The following is a 25,143-nucleotide window of genomic DNA, read 5'->3' on the forward strand; positions in this document are numbered from 1 at the left end:
TTATTTTCTCTGCTACTTCATAACTATAATTTTGCTTCTGTTTTAAATCATAATGTAGATATCTGATATGTGACCCCTGTGAGAGGGTTATGTGACCCCACAGGGGTCACAACCCAGAGGCTGAGACCCATGGCTCTGGATGGTGGGCATTCCCAAGGCTGTCAGTGACCCTTGTGCATGTCGTCTGTGAGCCTGTGCCACTGCCACGGTGAACACAGGGCTGACACAGCATCACGCAAGCGTGGGGTTCTGTGAGTCAGTCTGCTCCCGCTTCCTCCTGCCTGCTCTACTGCCTGCCTGTGTCACACGGCTGCTGATAGAGCATCGGTGATGAAGGATGAGTCCAGAGTCAAAGATACCAGGCTCCATATCCTTACAGCTTGACATCACACAGGATGGGGCTCTAGATCCCTCACCATGGCCGGCACCATGGCCAGCTCAGGTAGAAACTAGTCCCGTTGCTTCTGCTTTTGCTGCTGCTGCTGGTGTTGCTGGTGTTGCTGCTGGTGCTGGTGCTGGTGCTGGTGTTGCTGGTGGTGTTGCTGCTGGTGCTGCTGGTGCTGCTACTGATGCTGGTGTTGCTGGTATTGCTGGTGTTGATGGTGCTGCTGCTGGTGTTGCTGGTGTTACTGGTGGTGTTGCTGGCGCTGCCGCCACCACAAAGATGACATTTCTGGAACTCCTACAGTTGTATGTGGTTTTCTAATGTTCTAAAGGAGAGCGCCCCAGCCTCATCCATCATGAAACTCAGCTCTGCGCTTGTGTATGAGGTTATAGGCATGTATCAGCATACCTGCCTTTCTGGGGGGTTCTGGGGATCCAACCTCAAGTCCCCATTCATGTGCCGCAAGCTCTTCACCCCCTGAGATGGTCCTCCAATCCCTTAGCAGTGAGCTGCACCTACTCCAGGAGAAGCCATTAAGCCTGATGACCTGAGTTTGACCCTTGGGACCCACTTGGTAGGAGAAAACCGATTTCTTCAAGTTGTTTTCTTAACCTCCACATGTAAATCGTAGCATATACAAGTGTGTGTGGGGGTATGCACACGCACACACATGCGAGCACACACACACGTGCACACACACACAAATAAATAAATGTGATTAAAATTTTTAAGTCTCCAGTAGAAATCATATCATTATTTCCTGGACAAAGCAGCTACACGGAGCCATCAGTCCGAGTTATTCCCTTTATCGCTCTATAATTTCGACAGTAAACAGTGCTGTGGGCTCCTCCGGGGCTTACAGCCGCTGCCTTCCACTGGCGCAGGCCGGTAGGCGGCTTCAGACAAGCCGAGCCTGTCTTAATTGACTCTTTTGTGTATTTCTTGATTCACTGCTCTCAGCGGAGCTGCTCTTGTTCTGATGATGGTGTTTGTCAGTGCTGGCATTACGGGATGGAAGTGGCCCCAGAGGCTGGCGGCGGCACAGGTGTGCTCATTTGTGTGACTCACTGGAGTGTGAAGGAGAGATGCGTTTTTGGAGGGTGTCTCCCACATCTGCTTGTCAGCTCTCCCCTGGAGTCTGCCTGACTCTGTCAGTTAAGTGGCTACCGTGGATCCTTTTGATAAGGGTGGGGGTTGGCCAAGTTTAAGTCAACAGTCTCAGAGAGAACATGGTCCCATCTTGGTTTTCCAGGGTGTCAGCATCCAGGAGGGGGTTTTGACATTGTGACATAGCATTTTCATCTACAAAGTTGACTATCAAGGATCCTGCCCAAAAGTGATATCGTAATTCTCTTGTGTTTTAAGTAAGTTTCCAGTGTGTTGGGCAATACTCTCAGCTACCCTTGGCCACAGGCGGCATGCAGGCTGCAGGTTAGATACACCTGGTGGACATTTATACAGAAGCCTGGAACCTGAAGATCCTTTAGTCTGCCTAAGAACTCTCTTAGAACAGCCAGTGGACCGATGTCCAGATAATCTATTTATTTTTATTTTATTTTTTATTTTTTTTGGTTTTTCGAGACAGGGTTTCTCTGTGGTTTTGGAGCCTGTCCTGGAACTAGCTCTTGTAGACCAGGCTGGTCTCGAACTCACAGAGATCCGCCTGCTGTCCAGATAATCTAATCCTAAGAAAGATGGTGCTAATTTCAGGTGGGGTTCAAGGAGTGTCCCACATATCTTGACTTCTTACAGTGTCTATGCCGCTTTTAACCTCCTGACCCCTCACAATTATTAGCACCACCAGGTGATCTCCTGGCTGCTGTCGTTTTGGTTGTTTTTTGGTGGATGCCTCCCTCCCCACTGGACTGTACAATCAAATGTGAGAACAGCCTGCTTTTCGTGTAAAAGTAATAGATTGCAGCAGTAGGGCGATAAGAGTCTTTCCAGCATGAATTGATGGACTCTGGGGTCCTTCGGTCTGCTAAACCCAGAGAAAGACAAACCTCAGAACAGTCTCTAAACCATGGAGAGACAGCCCTGCGAAGAGCTGGATAAACCCTCGTGGTCTCTGGCTGGAGAGGAGAACAGAACAAAGCATGATCCAGCGCTGTGCGCTGTGCCATTGGATATGGTTTATGTACCCTTACACAGAGACCGCAATGCCACACCACAGGCAAAAGGACAGTGGGACACCTGGCTTTGCCTAAGAAGCTTAAGATCTCATGGCTGAGATGCAGAGGAAGCCCAGCATCCTCTGATGGGGCAGAGAGGTTGATGATGGCTCATGCGCCCTCCAGATTAGTATTGTGTGCTCAGCACCAGCGGAAAACACACAGAGGGATAAATATTTGCTTGAGGAATGTCTCTCTGACACTTGGAGGTACGTCTCCCACCTCCGAGAAGCCAGTCGCCAGCCCCATCAGTCCCGCATTAGAATCGGAAGAAAACGATTCCCACAGCAAGAGACCCGTCGTTTGGTACATCCAGCGGAGATAATGTGGCCAGCGTGCAGTGGCACTGAATACTGATAAGGATGTGACAGGCCACGCTTAGACTTGATGTCACATTCAGATGGTAGCTGAGAGATGAAAAGCAAACAGAAATTAATCCCCCTCCAGGAATCTCATACACATTCACTTAGTGCTTGCCTTCCGCTCAGCAGTCTGCCTCCTGTTCTCCCCATTAATAACTATAATCAAATATCCATGATCGCTTTCCACCAACCGGGTAATTGCTCCTGCTTCCTCATTTTCTGGGATGGGCGATGTGTTCGCAAGATGGGGCAGTTGTGTAACTGTTCTGCCCGTGTGAACTCCGGAAGTCAGCCGTGCCCTGCAGCTGTGGATGCCAGCTCACTTGCTCTCTGTGGAGTGAAGGAAGGAAGGAATTTTATTGTGCTATTTTTAGACTTCAATTTAGATTTCAGCCGTTATGATACTGTGTGCCTGGATAGATAGAGATGTCTGCACACAATTCCTTGGTACAATTGTGCGTCTGCCCTGGGCTCCGGCAGGTCCCAGATTTCATCTCAGCCTGTTGCCCCAGTGATGCCCTGACACACTGACCTTTTGTTCAGCGGAGACCTGCTGGGTCCTAGGGTGATGGCGCCTCCTGCACCTGCTCTTCCCTGTACATGTGTAATGGGCGCCCCACAATTCTGTGTAAATAGACTCAGTTCCTGGCTATCTTTGCATTTTGGGGATAATTTTCCAGAGGTGGTAGATGGAAGCTGCACCAAGAGGGTTGGTTTCCTTCCTCACAAACCGGACGGGTGTGGGCACTGGGGCACCTTTGCCTCAACTGCAGTTGGAGGCTTTGGAGCTGAGCAGAACTCCTAGGTTTTCAGCATGGCGAACAAGTTTGTGAGAAACTCCAAGGGGATTTACGGGCATGTCGGATGTACCCACCTGAGCCTGTGTGGGGTCGTATGTACTGTGGTAGCACCTGGAGACGTACCCACCTGAGCCTGTGTGTGTGGTGTTGTAGGTACTGTGTTAGCACCTGGGCCAGTTCAGATCTCTTTGCATTTGAAGCTTGTAAGTACTGGGACACAGTGGCCATTACTCATCAGTGTCACCGTGTGTCCCATAGGGTGCCAACACTGACATCACACACCACCCCTTTGAACTACACAGGTCAGAAAATTGGATTTCAACAAGATTTCCCAAGTGACCTAAGGTGATCTGTATGCACATCAATCCCTTTCCACTTCTTCTTCTCCTTTTCTTCCTCAGCTTTACCCTCCTTTTCCTCTCCCCTTCTTCCTCCCCTCCTCTCTCATCCTCTCCCTCCTCTTCTCCCCCATCTACCTCCTCTTTCTCCTGGTTCTTCTCCTACAAATTGCAAACCTTTAAACAATCTGCTATGGTCTGACTATCTATGGCATGTCTCAGTTAAAATCCTGATCTTTAATCTTCAGGGCAGTGGCCACCAGGGTGTAGCCCTCATCAATGATGATGAACATTAGCATCCTTATGAAAGTGGTCCTTGCTTCTCCTGCCACATGAGGGATGTAGCTAGACAGGACCATCACGAGGAGTTGTTCCCTTACAAGACACAAGGTTTTCTGGTACCTTGATCTTATTATATATATTCAAACCTCAACATATGCATGCATACATATATTCACATATACCTATAGATGTCAGTTTTGTCCTTTTCAGTTGCTTAGAAAAGTTTCTGCCATTTCAACATTGTGCAGATAATTTGAAAATAGTGTTTGGTTCTTGAGCAGCTGAGAAGCCAGCTAGAATGGTCTATCCCTTGTTGACTCTGAGACTTTAATTTTTAATGTAGTCGTTCCGTAGCAGTTACTCACCAGGAAGGCCTCCCTCTGGTGACCTTTATGAGGACGGATATGTTTCCAGCTTCCCTGGGTGTTTGTTCAGTTCGTTAGGTCATTCCTGAGCACCCGTGGTGAGTAACACCTTCCTGGGATTTAAAGAAGGGGGGCATGAAATATTCAGGAGCCCCTTTAAAATATGAAAAGGAAGGCATGTGTCTGACCAGTGGAATGAAATGCGATGTGGTTATATTAAGAACCCTGCCAGATGCCATATGGTTCAGAGGAAGGCAGCATGCTTGAGTGTGGAGTTTGGGGAGATAAGGGTAATAGGGTTTTGATATTGACCTTAAAGAACAGGTTAGATTTTAAAATAATAATGACAGCATCAATAATAATAATAAAAGTCATAGTAGTAATAGTAAGAGTTATTGGATTCCATGACCTGCATGTGAAGGTCGGAACAGATTTTATTTATTTTATTTTTTATTGATTTTTATTGAGCTCTACATTTTTCTCTGCTCCCCTCCCTGCCTCTCCCCTCCCCTTCAACCCTCTCCCAAGGTCTCCATGCTCCCAATTTACTCAGGAGATCTTGCAAGACAGATTTTAAGAGTCATCTCTGTTCTTACACTGTGGGTTCAGGGATCAGACTTGAGTCATCCAGGGTACGTTGCCAAGTCCAATTTTACCCGCTGACCAGTTAGAGCTGGGATTTAATGAGAGACAATTTGAGAGAGTAAAAGGCACAAAAAATAACCACCTGTCATTAGAAACCATGCGTCTCTCCTGGAAGGGTGAAAGGGCCATTCTGATGGCATCCGAGGAACACACAGGAAGCGGTATAGAAGGGTCCAGAGCAAGCACACGTCCAGCGGATGTCTCCTGGGTGACCCTGGAGCCTGCCAAGTTGCCAGACATCTGTACCTCTCACAAGCTGGTGGAATGGGAGCACCTGAAGGCTGGGGTTCATATCCTAAACCAGGATACTTAATACTTCCTCCTTGAAACTGTCCATCCAGTTATGTCCCTGTCCAACTACACAATGGTGAAAACGGACAAGTAAAAACACACACTGCTGTCTCCACTTGGCACATCCCAAAGTCACCTGGGAAGGGAGTCTGCATTGAAGAATCGCCCAGATCAGGTTGGCCCATGGGCATGTCTGTGAGGGATTGACTTGATTAATTGATATAGGAAGGTCCAGCCCACTGTGGGGAGCCCCATTCCCCAGAAAAATGGCTATGGGCTATATAAAAAAGTCAGCTGAGCTGGGCGGTGGTGGCGCACGCCTTTAATCCCAGCACTCGGGTGGCAGAGGCAGGCGGATCTCTGTGAGTTCGAGACCAGCCTGGTCTACAGAGCTTGTTCCAGGACAGGCTCCAAAACCACAGAGAAACCCTGTCTCGAAAAAACCAAAAAAAAAAAAAAAAAAAGTCAGCTGAATTTAAGTCTGAAAGAGAGCCAGCAAGCAAACCTTCTCCTTGGTTCCTGATGTCCTTCCTTGACTGCGAGTGACTTCCCAGGCTGAAGGTAACACTGTAGGAAAAGCCAGTAGGCCTACCTTTGAGTGCCTTCCCAGACTTCCCTCAGTGATGGACTGTGAACGTAAGCCAAATAGATGCTTCCTCCCTTAAGTTGCTTTTGCTCAGTGTTTTATCACAAGAACAGGAAGGGAAGTAGGGCTCCTGTTTCTGCACGTTGTTGCTAATCTGCAGCTTTGGAAGTGTTTATGCCACCCATGGCTGGCTGGCTTTACCATAATAAGAAAGGGAAGCCAGCCATGCTTGTGTGTGGGTTCGGAGACACCTGGACTCCTTCACCAGCACAGCAGAGCTCTGCTCCAACACAGCACTCCGTTCTGCTCACAGCTGGTGAGACACGGATATGGGGGTGTCTTAGTAAGACAGACCCTCTCCCAAGGGGGTGCCTTCAGGTCACATGCCAGCAGTGCCATTGCCCATGGTCCATCCAGCCCAGTGTCTCCAGCATGGACAACTGTCTCACAGGGCAAGCCAAGAAGTACTAGGTGAAAACCATGTGACCTTTCACTCATAGCAGTTCTGAGCCTTGTTCCCATAAAACCGACATGTGCTCTGTGGACAAGGTTAGCCCAGATTCCAGAGAGAGGAGAAACACTGGGTGTCTGATTGTAGGAATGGCAGGGTTGAAAGTATGTTTTGAAACCTCTATGATGTAGTCTAATTACTACAATGTGAGGTTGTTTGGGAACTAAATGACATAATGACATAATATACCCACAGCGCCATCCAGTAACTGTGGAAATGGGGGCTTAGTCTGAATTGTCAGTTTGGTTGGATTTGAGAAGTGACTAGGAAATTACAATATACTTCTGTGCTGTGGAATAATCCTTCTGTTTATTGTGAATATATGTTGCTATAATTGGTTTAATAAGCAAACTGGCTGGCCAATGGCTGAACAGGATAAAGTTAGGTGGGAAAGTCAAACTGAGAATGATGGGAGGAGGAAGGGTGGAGTCAGAAGAGTTGCTGGCCAGATGGAGAACAAATTAGACACACAAAATGGGATAGAGGTAAAAGCCACAAGTCTTGGTGTAGCACATAGATTAATAGAAATGAATTTAGCTGTAAGATCTAGTTAGTAATAAGCCTGAGCTATTGGCCAAACAGCTATAATTTGTATTAAGTCTCTGAGTCATTTATTTGGGAAGCAGCTGCAGGTTATTAGGGAGCAGGCAGTTAGGACAGGAAAACTCCACCTATACCTGTAGGCATATCTGTGAGGGTGTTTCTAGAGAGGAGAAGAGCAGCCTTGAGTGTAAGCAGTTCCATCCTGTAGGCTGGGTACATGCTGGAAATCTCAGCACTGGAAAGGCAGAGAAGGGCAGATCCCTGGGACTTGCCAGCCAATCATCATAGCTGAATCAGCAAACTCCAGGTTCAGTGAGAGACCCTTTAAAAACCAAGGTGGACAGTGACTGAGGAAGGCACTGGAGGTTGATCTCTGGCCTCTACATGTGTGTACAGATACACACAAAATAAAATAAGATTAAGAGTCTTCCTTAGGAATTAAAGGGCAGGCCAGAGAGATGGCTCAGTGGTTAAGAGTACTGACTGTGTTTGCAGATGGTCCAGGGTCAGTTCCCAGCACCGACTAGGCAGCTCACTACTCTCTGTGACTCAGTCCAGGGGCTTGGATGTCCTTCTGGAGCCATTGCAGACACCAAGCATACACATGGTTCACAAATATGCATGTGGACAAAACACCCATACACATAAATTTAAAAAATTTTTAATTAATAAAAAAATCAAAGAATAAAACTTAAACATTTATAGTAGTGGCATTTTCTCTCTATTGGAGACTAGGTTGCCCAGGGAGTAGAAAGAATACAGACAGACACAGGCATCAGTGGCTTCTGTTGAGAGTTTAGAGCCATCACCCTTCTCTCTGGGTGGATGTTTTCCTCTATTATGGGTCTGTAAAAGGACCTGATTGTTATTATTCATGTCGCTGGTGACCCAAAGCTGCCTGGGTCCCCTGAAGGGTGGGGGACAGACAGATACGCCATGCAGAGAGAGCTTGGGTATAGAGTTTATTGGTGGGGGAAGAAGAGAGAGAAAGAAAAGAAAGAAGTGGGGAGGGGAGGAGGGACGGGAGCAAGGCAGAAGCTGCTGCTCCAGAGGTAGGCTGAACTGAGAGAGAGAGAGCTGGAGAGGAGGCAGGAGATGTGTTTGCCTTCACCTGAAGCAGGAGATTGGGAGTGGGCAGGGCTTGTCTCTTAAAGGGATAGGGTACCCAGGTGACAGGCCAGGCCAGCAGATTTACTTTGACAACACTGATGGTTTTCAAAGTTTCCAGAGAAACTGTTCTGTTCCTTTAAATGAGAGTCAATCAGGAGAGGTGGGTTAGTGACAAGATTACAGACATCTGTGCTAGAACTCAGGGTCCCCAGTTTTTGTTTCTGTTTGAGACAGCATCTCACTCTAGCCCAGGGTAGTCCAGAAATCATTACGTAGTCAAGGCTGGCGATGAACTCACTATAATCCTTCTGCCTCAGCCTCACAAGCACTGGGGTTACACCCATGAGCCACTATGACCGGGATGTTCTACTTCCTCAGTAGAGAGGCAGGCGACCCCCCCCCCATCCCTGCATGCCATCACCATCCCCAACGAAGCATGACCGCTCTCAGACCCATGAGCCACTATGACCGGGATGTTCTACTTCCTCAGTAGAGAGGCAGGCGACCCCCCCCCCATCCCTGCAGCCATCACCATCCCCAACGAAGCATGACCGCTCTCAGTGCCCCCAGGAGTCAGGCATGGTTGTGGTTGATTGATTTGTTAGGCCTCCTTCAGCTTTTGAGAAAGGAGGAGCAGGGCTGGGTCTCAGGTCTCTACCCAGAGCAGGCGCTGAGGTTCAGACCTCTAAGCGGCCTCGTTACTGCTGAAAACATCATCCCTGCTCTCAGGCAGCTGGGTGGCTCAGAGCCGTTCATTGGTAAAGCAGTTTTTGTAAATGACCCAATTTCTTTCCTGGGCAAGAAGAGCAGGGATCTCACCACTTCCACACCAACCATGACTCCCTTTAGTACAAACAGATGCAAGGAGCAGATGCCTCAGAAACCCAGCCCTTGAAGAAATGATCACGTGGCCTACAAGGGACAGTGCCATCTCATGGCCATATATTTGAATTACTGCATGACTTACACCTCTGAAACTGGCACCTAGACTTTGGCTAGTGTGTTCTAGAGAGAGCTTGGGGCCAGTCCCACATTCAAGCAGGAGACACACCGTATTCATCAATCATCGTGGCATTACAGGAGTTAACAAGGGGAATTGTTGACTTCTTTCCTTGGGAGACAAAAGCGACCTGCTGCTTACCCCGTGATTCCCACTGGCTCTATCCCATGATTCCCACTGGCCCTATCCCATGATTCCCACCGGCCCTATCCCATGATCCCACTGGTTCATAGGGCCCAGGAGCCACAGAGAAGCTATCACTGCATTGGGCCACTAGCTGGAAAGCACGCTAGTAAATACCTTCAATTTAAATAGGCAGGGAAGAAGGAAGACAGAGGCTCTATATTAAGTCTGCTGGAGGATAAAGTTATCAATTCTGGAAATTAGTCTCGTGCCAGCCTAAGAAATATTAAAGATCACCAAGTCCGATAGCAAGCACATAGGGTTTTGAAATTCATTTCCAGCTTTTTTGGTATATTTTAAAGTATTTAATACTTGAAGATTTAAATGTACAAATATGGGTATGGATATGGTTAGAGAATTGCTCAGACAAAAATATAAACTCTTAAGAACCTAAATTAGAAGATTAAGAGAGCAAGAGTGGAAGAGAGGTCAGAAGGAGAAAAATGAGGCAGAGGCTCGAGAGAAGCAATAAAGGGTAAGATAATAAATCCACAGAAGGACGAGAGAGATGGAAAGATAGGACCAGAAGCCGATGGAGGCGAGACTGAAAATCAATGCCCAGGATTGATGATGCAAAGGGAGCGTCTTCAAACAACTAATAAAACAGGGTCTTAGTTACTGCTCTGTTGCTGTGGAAAGACACCATGACCAAAGCGACACATAGAAGAAAGGTTTTATTGACTTACAGTTTCAGAGGTGAGTCCACGGCGATCAAGGCAGGAAGCATGGCGGCAGGCAGGCAGGCCTGGGGCTGGAGAACAGCTGGGAGCTCACATCTGATGAGAGAGAGAGAGAGAGAGAGAGAGAGAGAGAGAGAGAGAGAGAGAGAGAGAGAGAACTCACTTGAAATGTCATGGGCTTTTGAAACAGCAAAGTGCATCCCCAGTGACACCCTTCCTCTGACAAGACCACACCTCCAATTCTTTCTAGTTTTACCAACTGGGGACCAAACATTTCAACATATGATTCTACTGGGACATTCTCATTCAAACCAATGCAAATAGCAAGCTTCCAATAAGACTGGACAAAGTCAAAAATATCCCACACAGGACAGAAAGGAGAGGTGACTTCAAGAATAAATGATTTTAAAGTGTTTTTTTTTTTAAATTATGAACAATGGACTGAGAGATGGCTCAGTGGGTCACAGTGCTTGCCTTGTAAGTCTGGCAACCTGAGTTTTATCCCCTGAACCCATGGTAGAGAATCAACTCCCAAATCATTCTTCTGACATCCACACATGCATCATAGCATACATGTGCGTGTGTACACACACACACACTAAAAACTCTTAAAAATATGAACAAGCATATAACACTGCATTTCAATTCTATACAAAAAAAATGGGACTAATTTCCACCCAGGATAGAAAATATGAAAACAGGCACAAAGAAATGGAAAGCTTGCCCTGGAGAGATGGTTCAGCAGTTAAGAGCACTTGTTCTTAGACAGGACCCAAGTTTAGTTCCGGGCACCCATGTCAGGAGGCTCACACTGCCTGCGACTCAGGTTCCAGGGCCCCAGGGCCCTCTTCTGCCCTCTACAGGCCCCTGCCCTCAAGGGCACATAGACACATAAAAGTTAATCTTTAAAAAGAAATGGGTAAGTTGAGTTGATGATAAGACTGCCAGCAATTGACTAGTAATGAAATGTCTCCATCAAGTGTCTCGGGAACAGAGTGGGACTCGAGAAAAGAGCGGGCAGGCAGTGGGCACCGACAGAGGTTGTCTGGGGTGATGCAAAGCCAGACCCCAAGGCACCACCTTCTATCTATCGAATTGGCTAGAATGAGGAGCCAGGGAGCTGACCAGAGCCAAGCTTGCTAAGGACTGTCCCACCCCAGATCCCTCCTCCCTCCTGCACGGGGCGGGGCCTAGCACAGAAAACTACCATCGCCTTTTTGTTCCATTGGGTTAGCACGGAACACGAATGAGCAGGTATCACGTGTCCTACTTGATGAGATTTCATACAACACGGCACTGGCGGGACCACCAGCACCCAGAGCCCCCAGTGCTCTCCTTGTTATGACCTCCTTCTCCCAAAGTTTTCTCCTAGTTTGACTTCTGATGCCATAGATTTGGTTTGCACTGTGCACATGTGCGGACATGCGCCGCACGCAAATTGGCAATAGGTATTTTATTTCTCTCCACTTATTTTTGAGACAGGGTCATTCGCTGGACTTGGGGCTTGCCATTCCCATGAGAGTCACTGCTCGGGAAACCCCAGAGATGCTCCAGTCTCCACCTCCCAGCACGGGGGTGCGGGGCTTCCCCCAAACACAGGCTGTGTAAGCTGAGTCCCACACACTGTGATTCTGTGAGGGAAGGCATGAGTGAGTGTGTGCTGCTGGGTGGGGTGGGATGGCAGGCGGCATTGCCCCCACTGGCCGGGGCCCAGGTTATATGTGTGTCAGTGGGTGAGGATTTGCTAGTGAGGTGACATTCCAGGGAGTGGACCAGCACCTGCAGAAGCCTGTGGGTAGGCAGAGCAGGGCGGCTTTGTTGACTCAAAGAGATCCAACAGGTGTGCCATACAGGGTGGCTGTTCTTGGAAGCCCAAATGGGGTTCTGGGTGTCCTTACTGACCAGGCAGCTAAGAAGGACCCACCTGAATGTCACCAAGCTAGGGACAGATTGTGGTTCCTCTATGTCCCTAGGTTGAATTTTTTTTTGTTTTTGTTTTTGTTTTTTCTGTAAAGTGATGTTATGGAGTGGGAGATGGGAAGCATGAACCAATCACAGGGCTAATTTCCATGCCTGCTTCCTTCTGTCTTAGCTACAGGTGCCCGCTGCTTGCGAGAGTGTGGGAAGCCGACTTGGAGGCCTGTCAGCTTCTGGTGCAGAGCCTGTGGCTCCAGGAAGCAGGCAGTGGTCCACATGCAGAAGATGAGAAGCAGTTGGACAGCGCAGGAGAGGCCACCTGGACAGCCACCCTGGCTGTCCACCCAAGACCCCACCCCGAAGAGGAGAAAACCCCCTCGCAAGAGTCCTCTGAGAGGAGCACTCACTCATCCCCTTTACCACACGGTGCTGGAGGCCAACAGAAGGAGGTTTGTCCTGTGTGGGCGTGGTTTTGTCAGGGGTCCCTTGTGTGGAGCTTGGGGATAAGAACAAACAGAACTCGGGGGGGGGCTATAGACCCTCATAAAGTTCCCAAAGTTTACATAACTCTAGAATATGATAACAAAATAGTATATAACTTTTTGAAGCTTAAAACATAGAAGAGCAAAGAGAAAAGCTTGGAACATTAGCTTTTTTTCAGTTTAGATAGCCCCATTGTTTTAATTCATTATAGAATAAGGTAATTAATATAGAATCATATATAGTATACACTATCAATCATATATAATATAGGTTGATATGTAGAACGTGTATTATACATCATATGTTTCATTGTATCTCTAGAGCCTATAGATTACAACATATCATTTAGGAATTCAAACATTCTAATGTATACATGTATTCTAATGTATACATGTTGTCATTTTCACCAAAAACAGATCATGATGAATGTTTGTGGTTCCTGTTTGCATGAAGCCAAAGCAAAACCAGGAGCAGAGAGCCCTGTTGTTTGGCCTGATGTGTTTGTTTCCATTAGAACGTGATTTTACTTAATCTTTTAAATCAGAGGCTGACCCTGACAAGTGGGGAAGGCTCCCTCACACCCCGTTTCCCCAACTTTCCATCCCCCTCCTGCCCTGAGTCCAGAGTGGCTCCCTAGTTACCTGCCTTCCTCCCCTCTGAGGCTCCTGAGCTCGTTTGGTGGCTTCCGGGTACCCTTCCCATAGGTTCTGTAAGGAGGAAGCTGACTAAAGCTGATGCCTGGCTCATGCTATCTCACTTTGACCTTCAACCCTCATTGCACCCCTTCCTTTGTCTTTGCCAGGACTCAGCAAGATGGGAGGGTGGGTGGGGAGAGCACCCCAGCCAATCCACGGAGCCTCCTGCCCCCATTAGGACCAGAGCCGTTACGTTACAGACCTGTGCCCTGTGCTCAGGGTAACATCCAGCCGCTGTGTCTGCACTGTCTGAGGGCTGACCCTGGTCCTGTATTTGAACACATGTCCCCATGGAGAGATGAGCAGTGTCCCAGTCACTCTGGGTCCCTCAGCTGGGTAGGCTTGAAGTAGAGCCCCTGTGCTATCCAGTGTTCTCTCCGGAATAGAAGCAGCGTTTGCTAAATACTCAACAACTTCTCAGGGAGCCAACATTGCACTAGGAAGGCGTGGATCATCGTAAGTCATAAGTCTATCCCAGGAGCCCGAGGCCAGCAGAGCCTCTTCAGGGCGATAGGACAGCATTTTGTTATAGTTGTTTTATTTTAAAGAGTGTGCTGCTGTTAATCTCTGACCATGTCTAATTTATAAGTCAAGCTTTGTCACAGACAAGTCTACATGTGAAACATTGTTGTCCTTGGGTTTGATGCTGTCTGTGGTCTCAGGTGTGCACTGAGGCTGCCCAGGAACATTGTCCCCTTGGAGAAGCTGTGACATTGTCTTCCTGCCAAGAATCAGAACTGAATATGAGAACAGGTGGTCTTAGCTCAAGACTCAGAGTGGTCAGGGGAGGAGAGGCCTCAGCTTGGAGTCTCTGCTCTGGTTCTGTTTCTGCTGCTGGGAGACTTCATCTCTTTATCTACTGACATAACACCAGCAACAGCGTGAGCTGGAAGGATGGCTCAGCGGGCAGAGAGCTTGCTGTGTAAGCAAGAGCACTTGAGTTAAATTCCCAGCACCCACATAGAGGCTTGACAAGGCAGTGTAAACTTGGAATCCCAGCTCTTGGGAGGTGAATGCAGGAGGACCCCTGAGTTCGCCTGCCCTTTCCAAATCGGTGTGCCTCAGGGAAATGGGAGACCCTGTCTCAAAAAACAAGGAAGATCGACACCTGAAGTTGACTTCTGGCTTCCATATGCACATACACAAATATGAATGGTCTCTCTGTGCACAACAACTCCTATGCTCACCCTTCTGTACACACAAGAACTTACATACAAACTCATACACACATACCTGCACATAGATACTCAGACACAAAAATAACAATGGCCATAAAAGTGAAGAAAGAATAATCAGAACTAAGACTTTGTGGCATCAGTTACCTTTCTTGTTACCATGACAGAAGCAGGAGAGGAGAGAATGTCTTCGGCTCACTATCTCGGAGGCCCTGGCCTGTCCTGGCGAGGGAAGCATGAGCAGAGCATGCTACCTCACATGAGGCTGTCTCTTTGGCCTCGTTAGCTGTAGTGTCTGTGCACATGGTGAAACCCAGCAGATAAGCATTTTGAAAATCCCAGTTGTGGGTTTCTCTGCCAATGCAATAAACCAAATCCAGCCGAATTAATAAAACCAGGTTTAATAAACAGAGCAAAGCATCTCCCAGGTGACTCTCAGGGGCTGGCAGGAGAGAAATCACATGACAGGTTTAGGGGCCAGGCCTTAAATATCCTATAGGTGTGGTCCCAAGATTCTCAGGGGGAGGAGCCTCTACCTCTGCTTGGCAGGCTTTCTGGAGACAGGATCAGGAGAAAGAGAGGTGGTGCTGGGGCTGAGGTGGGCCTTCCACCTAAACATAGCAGTGTTAATTTTTGTATCGGGCCACAACACCCCAAACCCCTTTTGATAATCTACTTTGCTCCCATCGTCAGGAGGAAGGCGTGAGCAATGAGTGACAGTAAGGCCTAAGGAGAAACAGGGAAGGCTTGTGTTTGTTGGAAGATTTTAGACCCCTGAAGCTCAGAGGTGTGATAGTTGTTGGTCTCTTGGGGAAGGTGGTTTTGGCCTCCTGTCTTGCTTTTCAGGGCTATTGAAGGGGGACGATGTGTTTATCTTGAGGCAAAATGTTCCTTTGCTTTGCAGCCCCAGGTGTGTTTAGCGTTGCAAGGCTCCGCTGGACAGGGCTATCCCGCACTGCTTTTCCTATTGAAGTACGGCACCCGGGGGGCAGGCAATTGCTTTTCAATCCAAATCTTCCACGACGAATCTAGGACTTCTGACAGAGGTCCATAGGGAGATGGTTTCAAAGCTTTTCCTGTGCTTATCTGGCCAGCGCAGTGATATGCATTTCGGAGGCACATTGTCTCTCTGGAGCACCAGCCCGGTGGCTTAAGGTCCCCGCCTGGCTACTCAGAGCCATTGCCTTCATTCTGCAGCTGAGTCCGGGAAGGCAAAACCCTTTGCCTGAGGCTTTGTCCCAGAGGAAGTCAGCAGCCCAGCTGTGAGCTGCATGGTGTGCCCGGATTGTGAGCGTCCTTTCTTTTCTGGTGTCCCGAGAGCTCCCTGCAGAGCTGTTAGCTGCTGTTGGCCCTGGCTTATAGATGGTGGTACTGACATCAGCACAGGAGCCAGGCAGAAGCTGGGGCAATCAGCATGTTAGGTTCCTGTACTGAAGGGGTGCTGCCCATGATGGTTGTTCTGACCCCAGTACCTTTGGAATTCTTTATTTCCTGACGGTAGCCTGCCCCCTCCAGCTGCTTTCTGTCCTACTAATGAGCTGCCCCCCTGCCAGGCTCCCTGGACAGCGTGGCCCCCTCTGATCTCCCTCCCAGCTGTGTCCTTTCCAAACCATAAGCTGCCACCAAGCAAGCTAAAGAGAAGCTGGCGTCATGGAGGAATCACACACAGTACTTTAGCAACTGGAAAGTTGCTACTGATCCCTGTAAACAAAGAAATGAGCAATAAAGACAAAAGCAGACGCCATAGCTTCGCCTCTTCTGAGTCTACATCCAGAATACTAGGGGTAGGACGATGAGAGGCCCTTCCCCAGTCATCACAGAATAATGGCCGATACTGCACTCATAGAAGACAATTGACAAGGGGGGAAAGTGGCAAATTTCCTTAATCAAAGTGTTATGAGACACGGGAGCCTTTAGAAATAGCCCAGTGGCTCAGGGGAAGCTCTGGGTTTTTTTGTTTTTTGTTTTGTTTTGATAAGGTTTGAGGGAGAATGGGAAGTGTTGTGTTATGGTCTGGACAAGAACTGTCCCTCTGAAAGTTCTTGTGTTAGGGCTTGACATCAGCTGGTGACAGTGTATTGAGAAGCTGAGGTAATTTCAGAAGGTTCAGCCTAGCACTGGGTCACTGGGAGGAGGCAAGGGTGGCTGTTGAGGCTATGCTGCCTCTGGCCCCTTCTTGTCCTGCTTTTGACTTCCTGACTGTTGTACTTTGAATGTGAAATGTTCCCTAGACTAGGTTTAAACATTTGATCCCCAGTGGGTGGCGCTGTTTGGGGAGGTTGGAACCTTTAGGTGGCTGAGCCTTCTGGAGGAAGTAGGTCACTGGGGACAGCCCTTGAGATGTAGCCTGACCCCCTCTCCTGTTCATTGTCTGCTAGCTAGAGGTGAGATGTGGCTAGTCAGCCTCCCATCCCTTTCCACCATGTCTTCCTTGCCTACTGCCATGTCTTCCTCACCCATGGTGAGTGGGTGATACCGACCCCTGGCCACGATCCTGTATTGTAGAAGCAGGGAAAGGGATCTGAGCCGTAGGTACTGTGCCTTCATTGTTCTTTGCTTGTTGACTGTGGGTTCAATGTGACCGCCTAACATAAGCTCCTGCCTCTGTGACTTCCACATCTTCATTAGAACCTTGACCTGTGATGTATAGTAAACCCTTTCTCCTTCAGTTGCTTTTCTCAACATATTTTTATCACAACAGGATAAATATTTTATGAACAGGAACCCAAGCCACAGTGCAAGAACATACACAAAATGCCCTCTTCCTGCAAGGCCATGGTTATCAAGTTCTGTTCAAGCACACGGAGCCCAGCAACCAGTACTAAATCCTCGGATCAATGAGCCCTATTAGACCCTTCATCTATTCACTCAGTGTGTTTCAGGCACTTTGGTCACGGAGTTGAAAAGTTGCAGTGCAGAGCACTGAGACGGGAAGTCAGTGGGTTACTGCTCTGAGTAACCTTGGTTCCGCTGCTCAAAAAACCCCAGAACTAGCTTGCTGAGTGAATTTGGAAGACTTTGGAGGTGTAAGCTGGAGAAACTCCAGATTACTGAAAGCACAGAAAACGAGGCCAGACTTTCGAGTCTCAGATGGGAATGAGGTGTCCACTAGGAGTTCGTGTTGCCTTCGGGAAAACCATGTGTCTGAACCCAGAGGTTCACGGAATCCTCTCTCTCTCCAGTTAATTATAACAAGTGTCCTGGCCACAGCAGTGAAAGCTCCCCAGTGCAGGCAGATGCAGAGAACTAACTGCGCTTGCACCACGGGGAGGACTTAAGGAGAGCGCTGAGCAGGGGTGTAGCGATGCTGTCTGCTCAGAACTCCTTGACCGTCTCAGTAGCGTTCCTTCTCCTGTGCGGGGCTGAGATACTGAAAACACACACACTCAGGTGCTGATCAGTCGGTGTAGGGCCGAGGTCTCCTGAGGGGTCTGCCGAGTGACTTTCAAGGGGCCCTTCTTGCATAAGCCTTACTACAAGCCGTCACCCGCAGTTTCCAATTGGGCCGTCTTTAACGTGAATGGAACACTTCAGAGGCACGGGCACAGCCGTCTTCTGTCTCCTTTCCCGTTTCTTTAACACGGTGATTGTATCTTTCCAAGATTTCCCATTTTAAAAAATGTAGAAAAGAACTTGATTTTCACACTAATATCGCACTGTTTTATATGGAACATATTTAAATTATATAATTAGGATGTTAAATACCATTGGCATAAATAGGTTTAGAAACCATTCAACCAAAACGAATGCAAGTTCTCTGCCTTCCAGCCTGGCGTTGGCCTTGGGGCAGAATGGAGGGAGCAGGTGGGTGAGGGAGGGGCTTCCTCTGTAGCCAGTGAGTGGCTCCTGCTGGTCCTTTCCCGTTAATTAAAGTCTCTGCCTGCTGCCAGCCTCTTTCACCTGCCCCGGGGAAGGAAGTTGGTTCCTCTGATCCGCCTGCTTCCTGCACTTCTGGAAAAGCGTGGAATCGCTCTCCGTGCTCCAGGGCCCAGGGTAGGGGCATCTCCACACTTCTTCCATTAATTAAGCATAGCTCAGTGCTTCTGAGAAAACAGCCTCAGGGCCCCTGGCGTCTTCCACCACGGAAACTCTTTGTCATTTGCTGGCCAAGATGGAGGGGATAGATAGACAACAGGGTGGTCACTGTCACCACAGGCCGGCAGGGACACAGTCACACCCTGGCAGCATGGGCTTCACTAACAGCTACCAAATGCACATTGGTGCTCTTTGAGCAGCAGAGAGATTTTTCTCCCAGGGTTTCCTGTTTCTGGAAATGAACTTACGGTCTGCCCTTCATCATATCCAGGCCACATCTAATCCCCCAACAGGACCAGGACAGCTAGGGATGGGATATTCTTGTCCCCCATAGATGAGTTGTAAGCCAGGACTGGTTATCTAGTCTAGGAATAGGCAAGAGTCCTGGCTGAGTAGATCCTTTATCTTATGTCTGCCCCAGGGGTGTTACTCCTTCCTTTCCAATGCCTTTCTGTCTGTCTACTCTGGCCGTCTGTTTTCTCAGACGCCGGCCCTTCCCCTCCTCATGCATTGATGAAGGACATTGTTCACAGCAAAGCAGGCCTCATCTCTCTGACAGAAGTGGGCGGCAGACGCTGACAAGCTAGGGCCACAGTTTGAGAAAGAAAACTGGCCGTGTACACTTCTCCGTCTGGGGGACACTACAGGGTCTCACGAGGGACAGGTCCCACTAACCCAAGTGTCCATCATCTCTCAGCAAACTGCAGGTGTCCATGGCCATACAGAAAAGGGCAGGTGCATTCTGGGATGTCAACATTGAGAATCCAGGCTAGGTCTTGACTCTGAAAACGGTTTCTCCCACGCTCTCATTGGCACACAGCCTGGTTTTGTTTGTTTGTTTGTTTGTTTTGTTTTTTGTTTTTGTTTTTTTTTAAACACTCAGAAATCCAAGTTTTTATGACTCTTAGCACACGTGGGTGACATGTGGCATTTATTCTCTTCGGTCTGCTTTACTCTGCCGGTCTGTGTACCCTTAACCACAGATGTCTTCGAGTTTAATCCCACGAAGGAGTCCCCAGCTGTGGTCTGTCTGCACTTACTTCTTTTAGAAAAATGTTTCAAAAGATTTATTTTTATTTATATGCCTGTGTATGCCACACATTCATGGGGGTGTCCGCAGAAGCCCGAAGAATGTGTCAGAGCCCCTGGAGTTGAGGTAATAGGCGGCTGTGAACTGCTCCGTGGAGGAGCTCAACTCAGCTTCCCTGAAGCAGCGAGCACTCTTAACTCTTAGCCATCTCTGCTGCCCTGTCTGCGCTTTCTCAGCCAAAGAGCCCTGGTGGTTTGTTGTCACTCTCCCCAGACTCGGAGTCTTCACAGAAGGGAGATTATCCAGGCACTGCCTGATGCTGTAGATCTTATTTGTTGACAGGTTTTTCTCAGAAGGTTCTATGAAAATCTGGCCCACTCAGTTTTGGCTCTGTGGATTTAAAAAAAAAAATTATTGGTTTTTTTTTTTGTTTGTTTGTTTTGTGGATTTTAAAAAGGTTTTTGGGATTTTTTGTTTGTTTGTTTGGAGTGTGTGTGTGTGTGTGTGTGTGTAGAAGCTAGAGTAAATTCCAGGTGTCATTCCTCAGGTACTGTATATATTGTTTTTTTGCCGCATGGGCTAGACTAGTCAGCGAATCCCTGGCCTTGCGGGTCTCAGGCTCCCCAGCACTGGGATGAAGAGTGCACGGTAACACAGCTGGGCTGGAGCTCGGGTCCTCCCGCTTGTTCAGCAGGCTCTTTACCACAGAGCCACAATCCAGCCCCTGCTTTGATGTCCAAGCCCAGAGTGCAGAAGGGAAGCAGTGCAACCCCTCCTGGGTTATCCTGTCATTCCTGGACCTTGTGTACACTGGGAAACACAGGCCCACATTTACGCTGTGCCGTCCGGCTGGTTCTCCTACTATCTAAGGTGTTGGTTCTGCTTAACACTAAATAAAACAGACCATGTTTATCCGTGAACTCGCTTCTCAAAGCCTGCTTTGGACAAGCCTAGGGCACTTGAAAACAGCGCACACCTTGCTCAGCCCTGAAGAGGTCTAAATGTTTCAGCTGCCTTGTGCCCCTTCAAACATCTGGGCGCTTTTAAAAGCGAAACCCAGCCATTCCGGGTGTGACCACACAATGCGGAATTTAGACGAATGTTTCTATTCTCCGGAATAATAAAGACGCCCCCTTGGAGTCCTGGTGTGTCTCTCTGCTTCATGGAATTTACACAGTGACTGCAGCTCTCAGCGTGGATGTGGAAAGAGGAGCTTATCATAGAATCTGTTTCATATAGATATGAGGGATGCTCTGTGTGTGACGGACAGGCATTTGTCTGAGGTAATGATTCTTTATGAAGACGGCATTTTTGGAGGGAAGAGGCAGATCATAAAGCATCCCTGGGACGCGTTTGCAGAGAAACTATCTGGAAGCCAGCCAGAGGCTGGGGCGGTAATAGTGAGCCGAGGAGAGGTATTGGCGTCCACTAAGCTCTTCCACGGTGGTAATCTCATCTGCTTTACCTCAAGCTGTAGGAGAGGGAATGAGGCTTAGCAGCAGAGCAGGCATCCTGGGGCTCAAATCAAACTTTGGGGTTTTTAAGTGTGTGTGTGTGTGTGTGTGTGTGTGCATGCACGTGTGTGTGTGAGCATGCATGCATGCATACGTGCATGAAGTACAGGATTTTGGATATTGGCATAGCTTGGCAATCCCTAAATGCCAATGCCTTGACAGCTACTGGAGAAGATGGCTCAGTCCCCTATCTTTCCCTGACTGTGTAGCCTGTGACTTCCACTGTAGGAAGGAGGTTTATTTGTGATAGGTGGCTATGGCAGAGGAAAATAGGGCTCTGGGTGAGCTGACTGAGTTATGGCACAGGACAATAGCCAAGATGGCAGCTCAGGCAGGAGCTTGTGGTCTCCATCTTGCCTGTCATCTTCCCCCAACCCCGCAACAACAGTGGAGGTTGGCTGTGGCTTTGGAATCCAGTCCCAGGTTAGCGTACTTCCTATACGTACGTAGGCCTGTTAAATCCTCGCGATAGTTGATTTATTATTTAGTTACATGGTTTTTCTTGTTCAGTTGTTTGACTCCAGTGCCTCATCCTGCCTCTTCCCTTAGAATGGCTTTGGAGAACAATTTGAGAAGTTGGCTATTTAAACAATGTCAATCCAGTGTGTGACCAAAGGGGTGGCCTGTCTGCTTGAGTTTGCAGTAGATCACCACCGATGGTGACATTTCCAAAACCGTGCATTCTGTGCAGTGGGAGGCCTTTCCTACGGCACACACAGAGCACACCTCACCTAGCAATGATTTTAATGGACTTCCTATTCCAAAGGATCATATTCATATATCATATTCATATACTCAATAATATATAAGACTTTCTCATGCTGTAGGTACAGCCTAACACCAAGTGCTCATCAAGACAGCCCTTATTATTGGAATATGAACTCCAGTTCAAAGCTTCTAAATGTTGTGTTTCCCAAATGTGCTATGCAAGGACTTAACCAGCTTTATAGGAGGTGTGACTAAGTAAAAAAGCCCTCAAAGATGCTGGCCGTGGAGTGTTGATGGTCCCGCCACACATGTGGGTTAGTATCCTGCCAGCCATTGGATCTAAAGTGCACATTTTAGGTCTGTACTTTTAGAAAGTTGTCTTGAAAATGTTCTGCTCATCAAAGGGAGCTCTACTTTCTGTTTTAAACCAGGCTCCTTGAACTAAGAGAGCAGGACAGAAATCTGACATCAGCTCTAACAACACAGCTGAAAAAGGTCTGTCATGGGCCTGCGGGTTTGATCACAAGGTGACCTGCAAATGATGTTTGGAGTGATGCTGGCTCTACTGAACTTACCCATGGAAGGACTGCCTGTAAGGTCACAGGGCATCCTCTGAGGTCAATAAAAGGTGTGTGTGCATATGCACTCATGTGTGTATGTATGTGTCACATGATGCTATCTGGGAGTGCAAGAAAGGGATCATTTTTTCTTTATATTAAAGAATTACAAGGTGTTCACCAGACACCACAGACTTCCCAGAAAAGCCATAGTATAGTACTGGAGAAACGGGGGTTACATTTTAGGCGTCTTAGTCTCATTAATAAAAAAGTTAAGAACAGAACACAAACAGAGGCTTAGGGAGGAAGAATGCAATCAAATGAAAGCCCAAGGATGATTTGTTAGCATTTAAAACCCCAGGGGAGGCGAGCTGTCAATCTTAGAAGGAGGAGAATGGAGAAGAGGGGCAGCATCCACAAGAAGAAGGTAGCAGAAAAGCTTGGCTCAGGAAGGCCGTCAGACCCAATGGAACCTCAAGGATGCTGCACTAGGGGACAGGAATTCTGGGAAGGAAAATGTCCATTATCTTAAGGTGAACCCACCTTCCACGGCGTGGCCACCAGCCAGGCCCCTGACCTGCCCCACAGGATTAACCCTAAATAGGGGACAAAGACTTGTCCCCTCCTGGAGACGGTTTCTATTTTCAACACATATGTCCATGTATGTGTGCATGCGCACATGTGTGTGTTCATAAAATGCTGTTGTAGTCATTCAAGACTAGCAGCTGCCCCAGAAGCAGAGGGATTATCCCAGACAGGTTATTATATTCTGTATTGAGGCATAGACAGGCATTTGATGTTTGGAAAAGGCTTCTTTATCTGGCTCTGCCCACCCATCTTGAGAGCATCGTCTGTCTAGTACCGTCTAAGATACCGCAAAGCTTCTTCAGGACTTTTTGCATTAGGTTATGTTTCATTGCTGTCACCAAGTGCCTAAGTCTGGATGCTTTATAAAGAAGAAAGGTATATTGTAGTGCTCAGTGAGTTTTAACAGTTCATGGTCAGCCAGACAGCCCCATTGTTTGGCCTCTGATGAGGGACCCTGTGGCTCTGTGACCTCTCAGTAAATGGCATTACATCATACAGAATCAATCACACGGTGAGACAGGAAGCCAGAGAGGCTTGTTCTTTTATAACATTCCTCCCAGCAGTAGAGTAACTCCAGACACTGGCATCCAACCCTTCTCAAAGCAGCACCTGGTGGCCCCGTGTGCTCCCATCAGCCCCACCTGCTCCCATTCGGCCCTGGCTGAGTACCGCTGCCCTGGGGACGAGTCTCCCCACAACAGCTTTACAAGGTTAAAACAAATCTAACCCTTAGCACTAGGCAGGGGAAGGGCTCAACAGGCAAGGGCTTCCCTTGGAGGGAGGCAGGAGAGGGGGGTCAGCAGAGATGTCAGGACATCTTTGGGTTGCAGCCTGGTGGAGGAACAGGGCAGCAGATTGCTGGAGTTTGTGTGGGCTGTGCTTCCTCATGGAGGTGTTCCCTGAAGAGGAATTACAAGGGTCTGAGAACTGGGGGTGTGTGCCAGACCCAGGAGGGGAAGTGCCATGAGGTAGTTTGCCTTCTGCAGAGACTTGTTCATTCTGACCCACAGGGAAAAACAGAAACCCCTCTGGGTAAATGAGAGACGGAGTGTCTAGGAAAGAAAAAAAAAATAACAATTTGAATTGCTGAAAAGACTGCTCAAGGGGCAAATTACAGGAGGGCTTACAGGGCAGTTTTCAAAGACACTTTGCTACAGTTCACACTAAATCACCCTCAGAACTGCTGATCCGGAGAAAGCCCAACTCAGCCAAGAATCCTGAGGGGAGGCAGGATGGGCGTGGTGGTAATTTTTAATTACCAAGTATCAATCATACAAGTTTTCTTTGTCTGATGCATCACAGACACTGCAGAGGTGCTGGACTCAACACTCTCAGGATAAACATTGCCACTTCTGGTCCCTGTAGGCACTGGCCCTGGAGGGAGGACCCTGCCTTCTTCCGTTTTAGGAGCTGAACCCTCCGGGAACTCAGAGCCGACTCTGTGTTTCCCTGAGGTGGACTAGGAGCTACTAGTCTTGGTGCCCAGGTCATCTGAGACATTTTCCTTAGATGGAGAAGAAGGGACGATGCCAGGTGGTCCCTGAGACCCGCCCAGCTGGCACCCTGTCCTGGGAGGTAGAGCTCTCTCGGGGAACCCGGGATGCCCTCAAAACCTGTGTCTGTGCCAGCTGTTCGCTGATGCCTATACTTTGATAGTTTCAGAGGGGCTTGTGCCCCAGGCAGGCAGACCCCAGTGTGGGACCTCCAGCCAACACGTGCATCTTACTTCACCGTTTTGACTTACATGGGATTTTCAGTGTTTCTGGGTTTTCTTGAGGGAAACTTGAACACATTTCCTTTATTCTGAGGGGAGGAGACAAGCCTTCCTATCATGTTTTGTCTTATTAACTTTAGATGAGTTCTTCACAGCAGAAGAAATGCGCAAGGAGAGAAACTGGCGTGTGGTTCTCAGGAAAACCCGTTCCTTTCCATGGGGCACCCCAGGGTGTGCAGATCCCGATCCCCCCACCCCCAGCTGGAGAGAACAGCTTCAGATGGCTGCTGTTAGAGACGGAAGAAGCCAGCCCTGGTGTAGAGGGCTCCACACTTCCCAAGAGGCCATGCTCTCCCAAGTGAGCAGCATACACACACACACATACACACACACACTCAGCACCAGGAAGAGACCACGCTCTCCCAAGTGAGCAGCATACACACACACACACACACACACACACACACACACACAC

At 48.3% G+C, this 25,143-nt stretch overlaps 1 protein-coding gene across 1 annotated transcript in view; it reads left to right on the plus strand.

The window, feature by feature from the left end:
• Positions 1–25,143, plus strand: part of Disc1 (DISC1 scaffold protein) — a 165,328-nt gene that overhangs the window by 131,202 nt on the left and 8,983 nt on the right. The window contains exon 11 of the mRNA XM_026778672.1: positions 12,345–12,618. Coding sequence (XP_026634473.1) covers positions 12,345–12,618 — 274 coding nt within the window. The remainder of the gene's footprint in view (positions 1–12,344; positions 12,619–25,143) is intronic.

This window comes from Microtus ochrogaster, chromosome 4 (assembly GCF_000317375.1).
Source record: "Microtus ochrogaster isolate Prairie Vole_2 chromosome 4, MicOch1.0, whole genome shotgun sequence".
NCBI lineage: Eukaryota > Metazoa > Chordata > Mammalia > Rodentia > Cricetidae > Microtus > Microtus ochrogaster.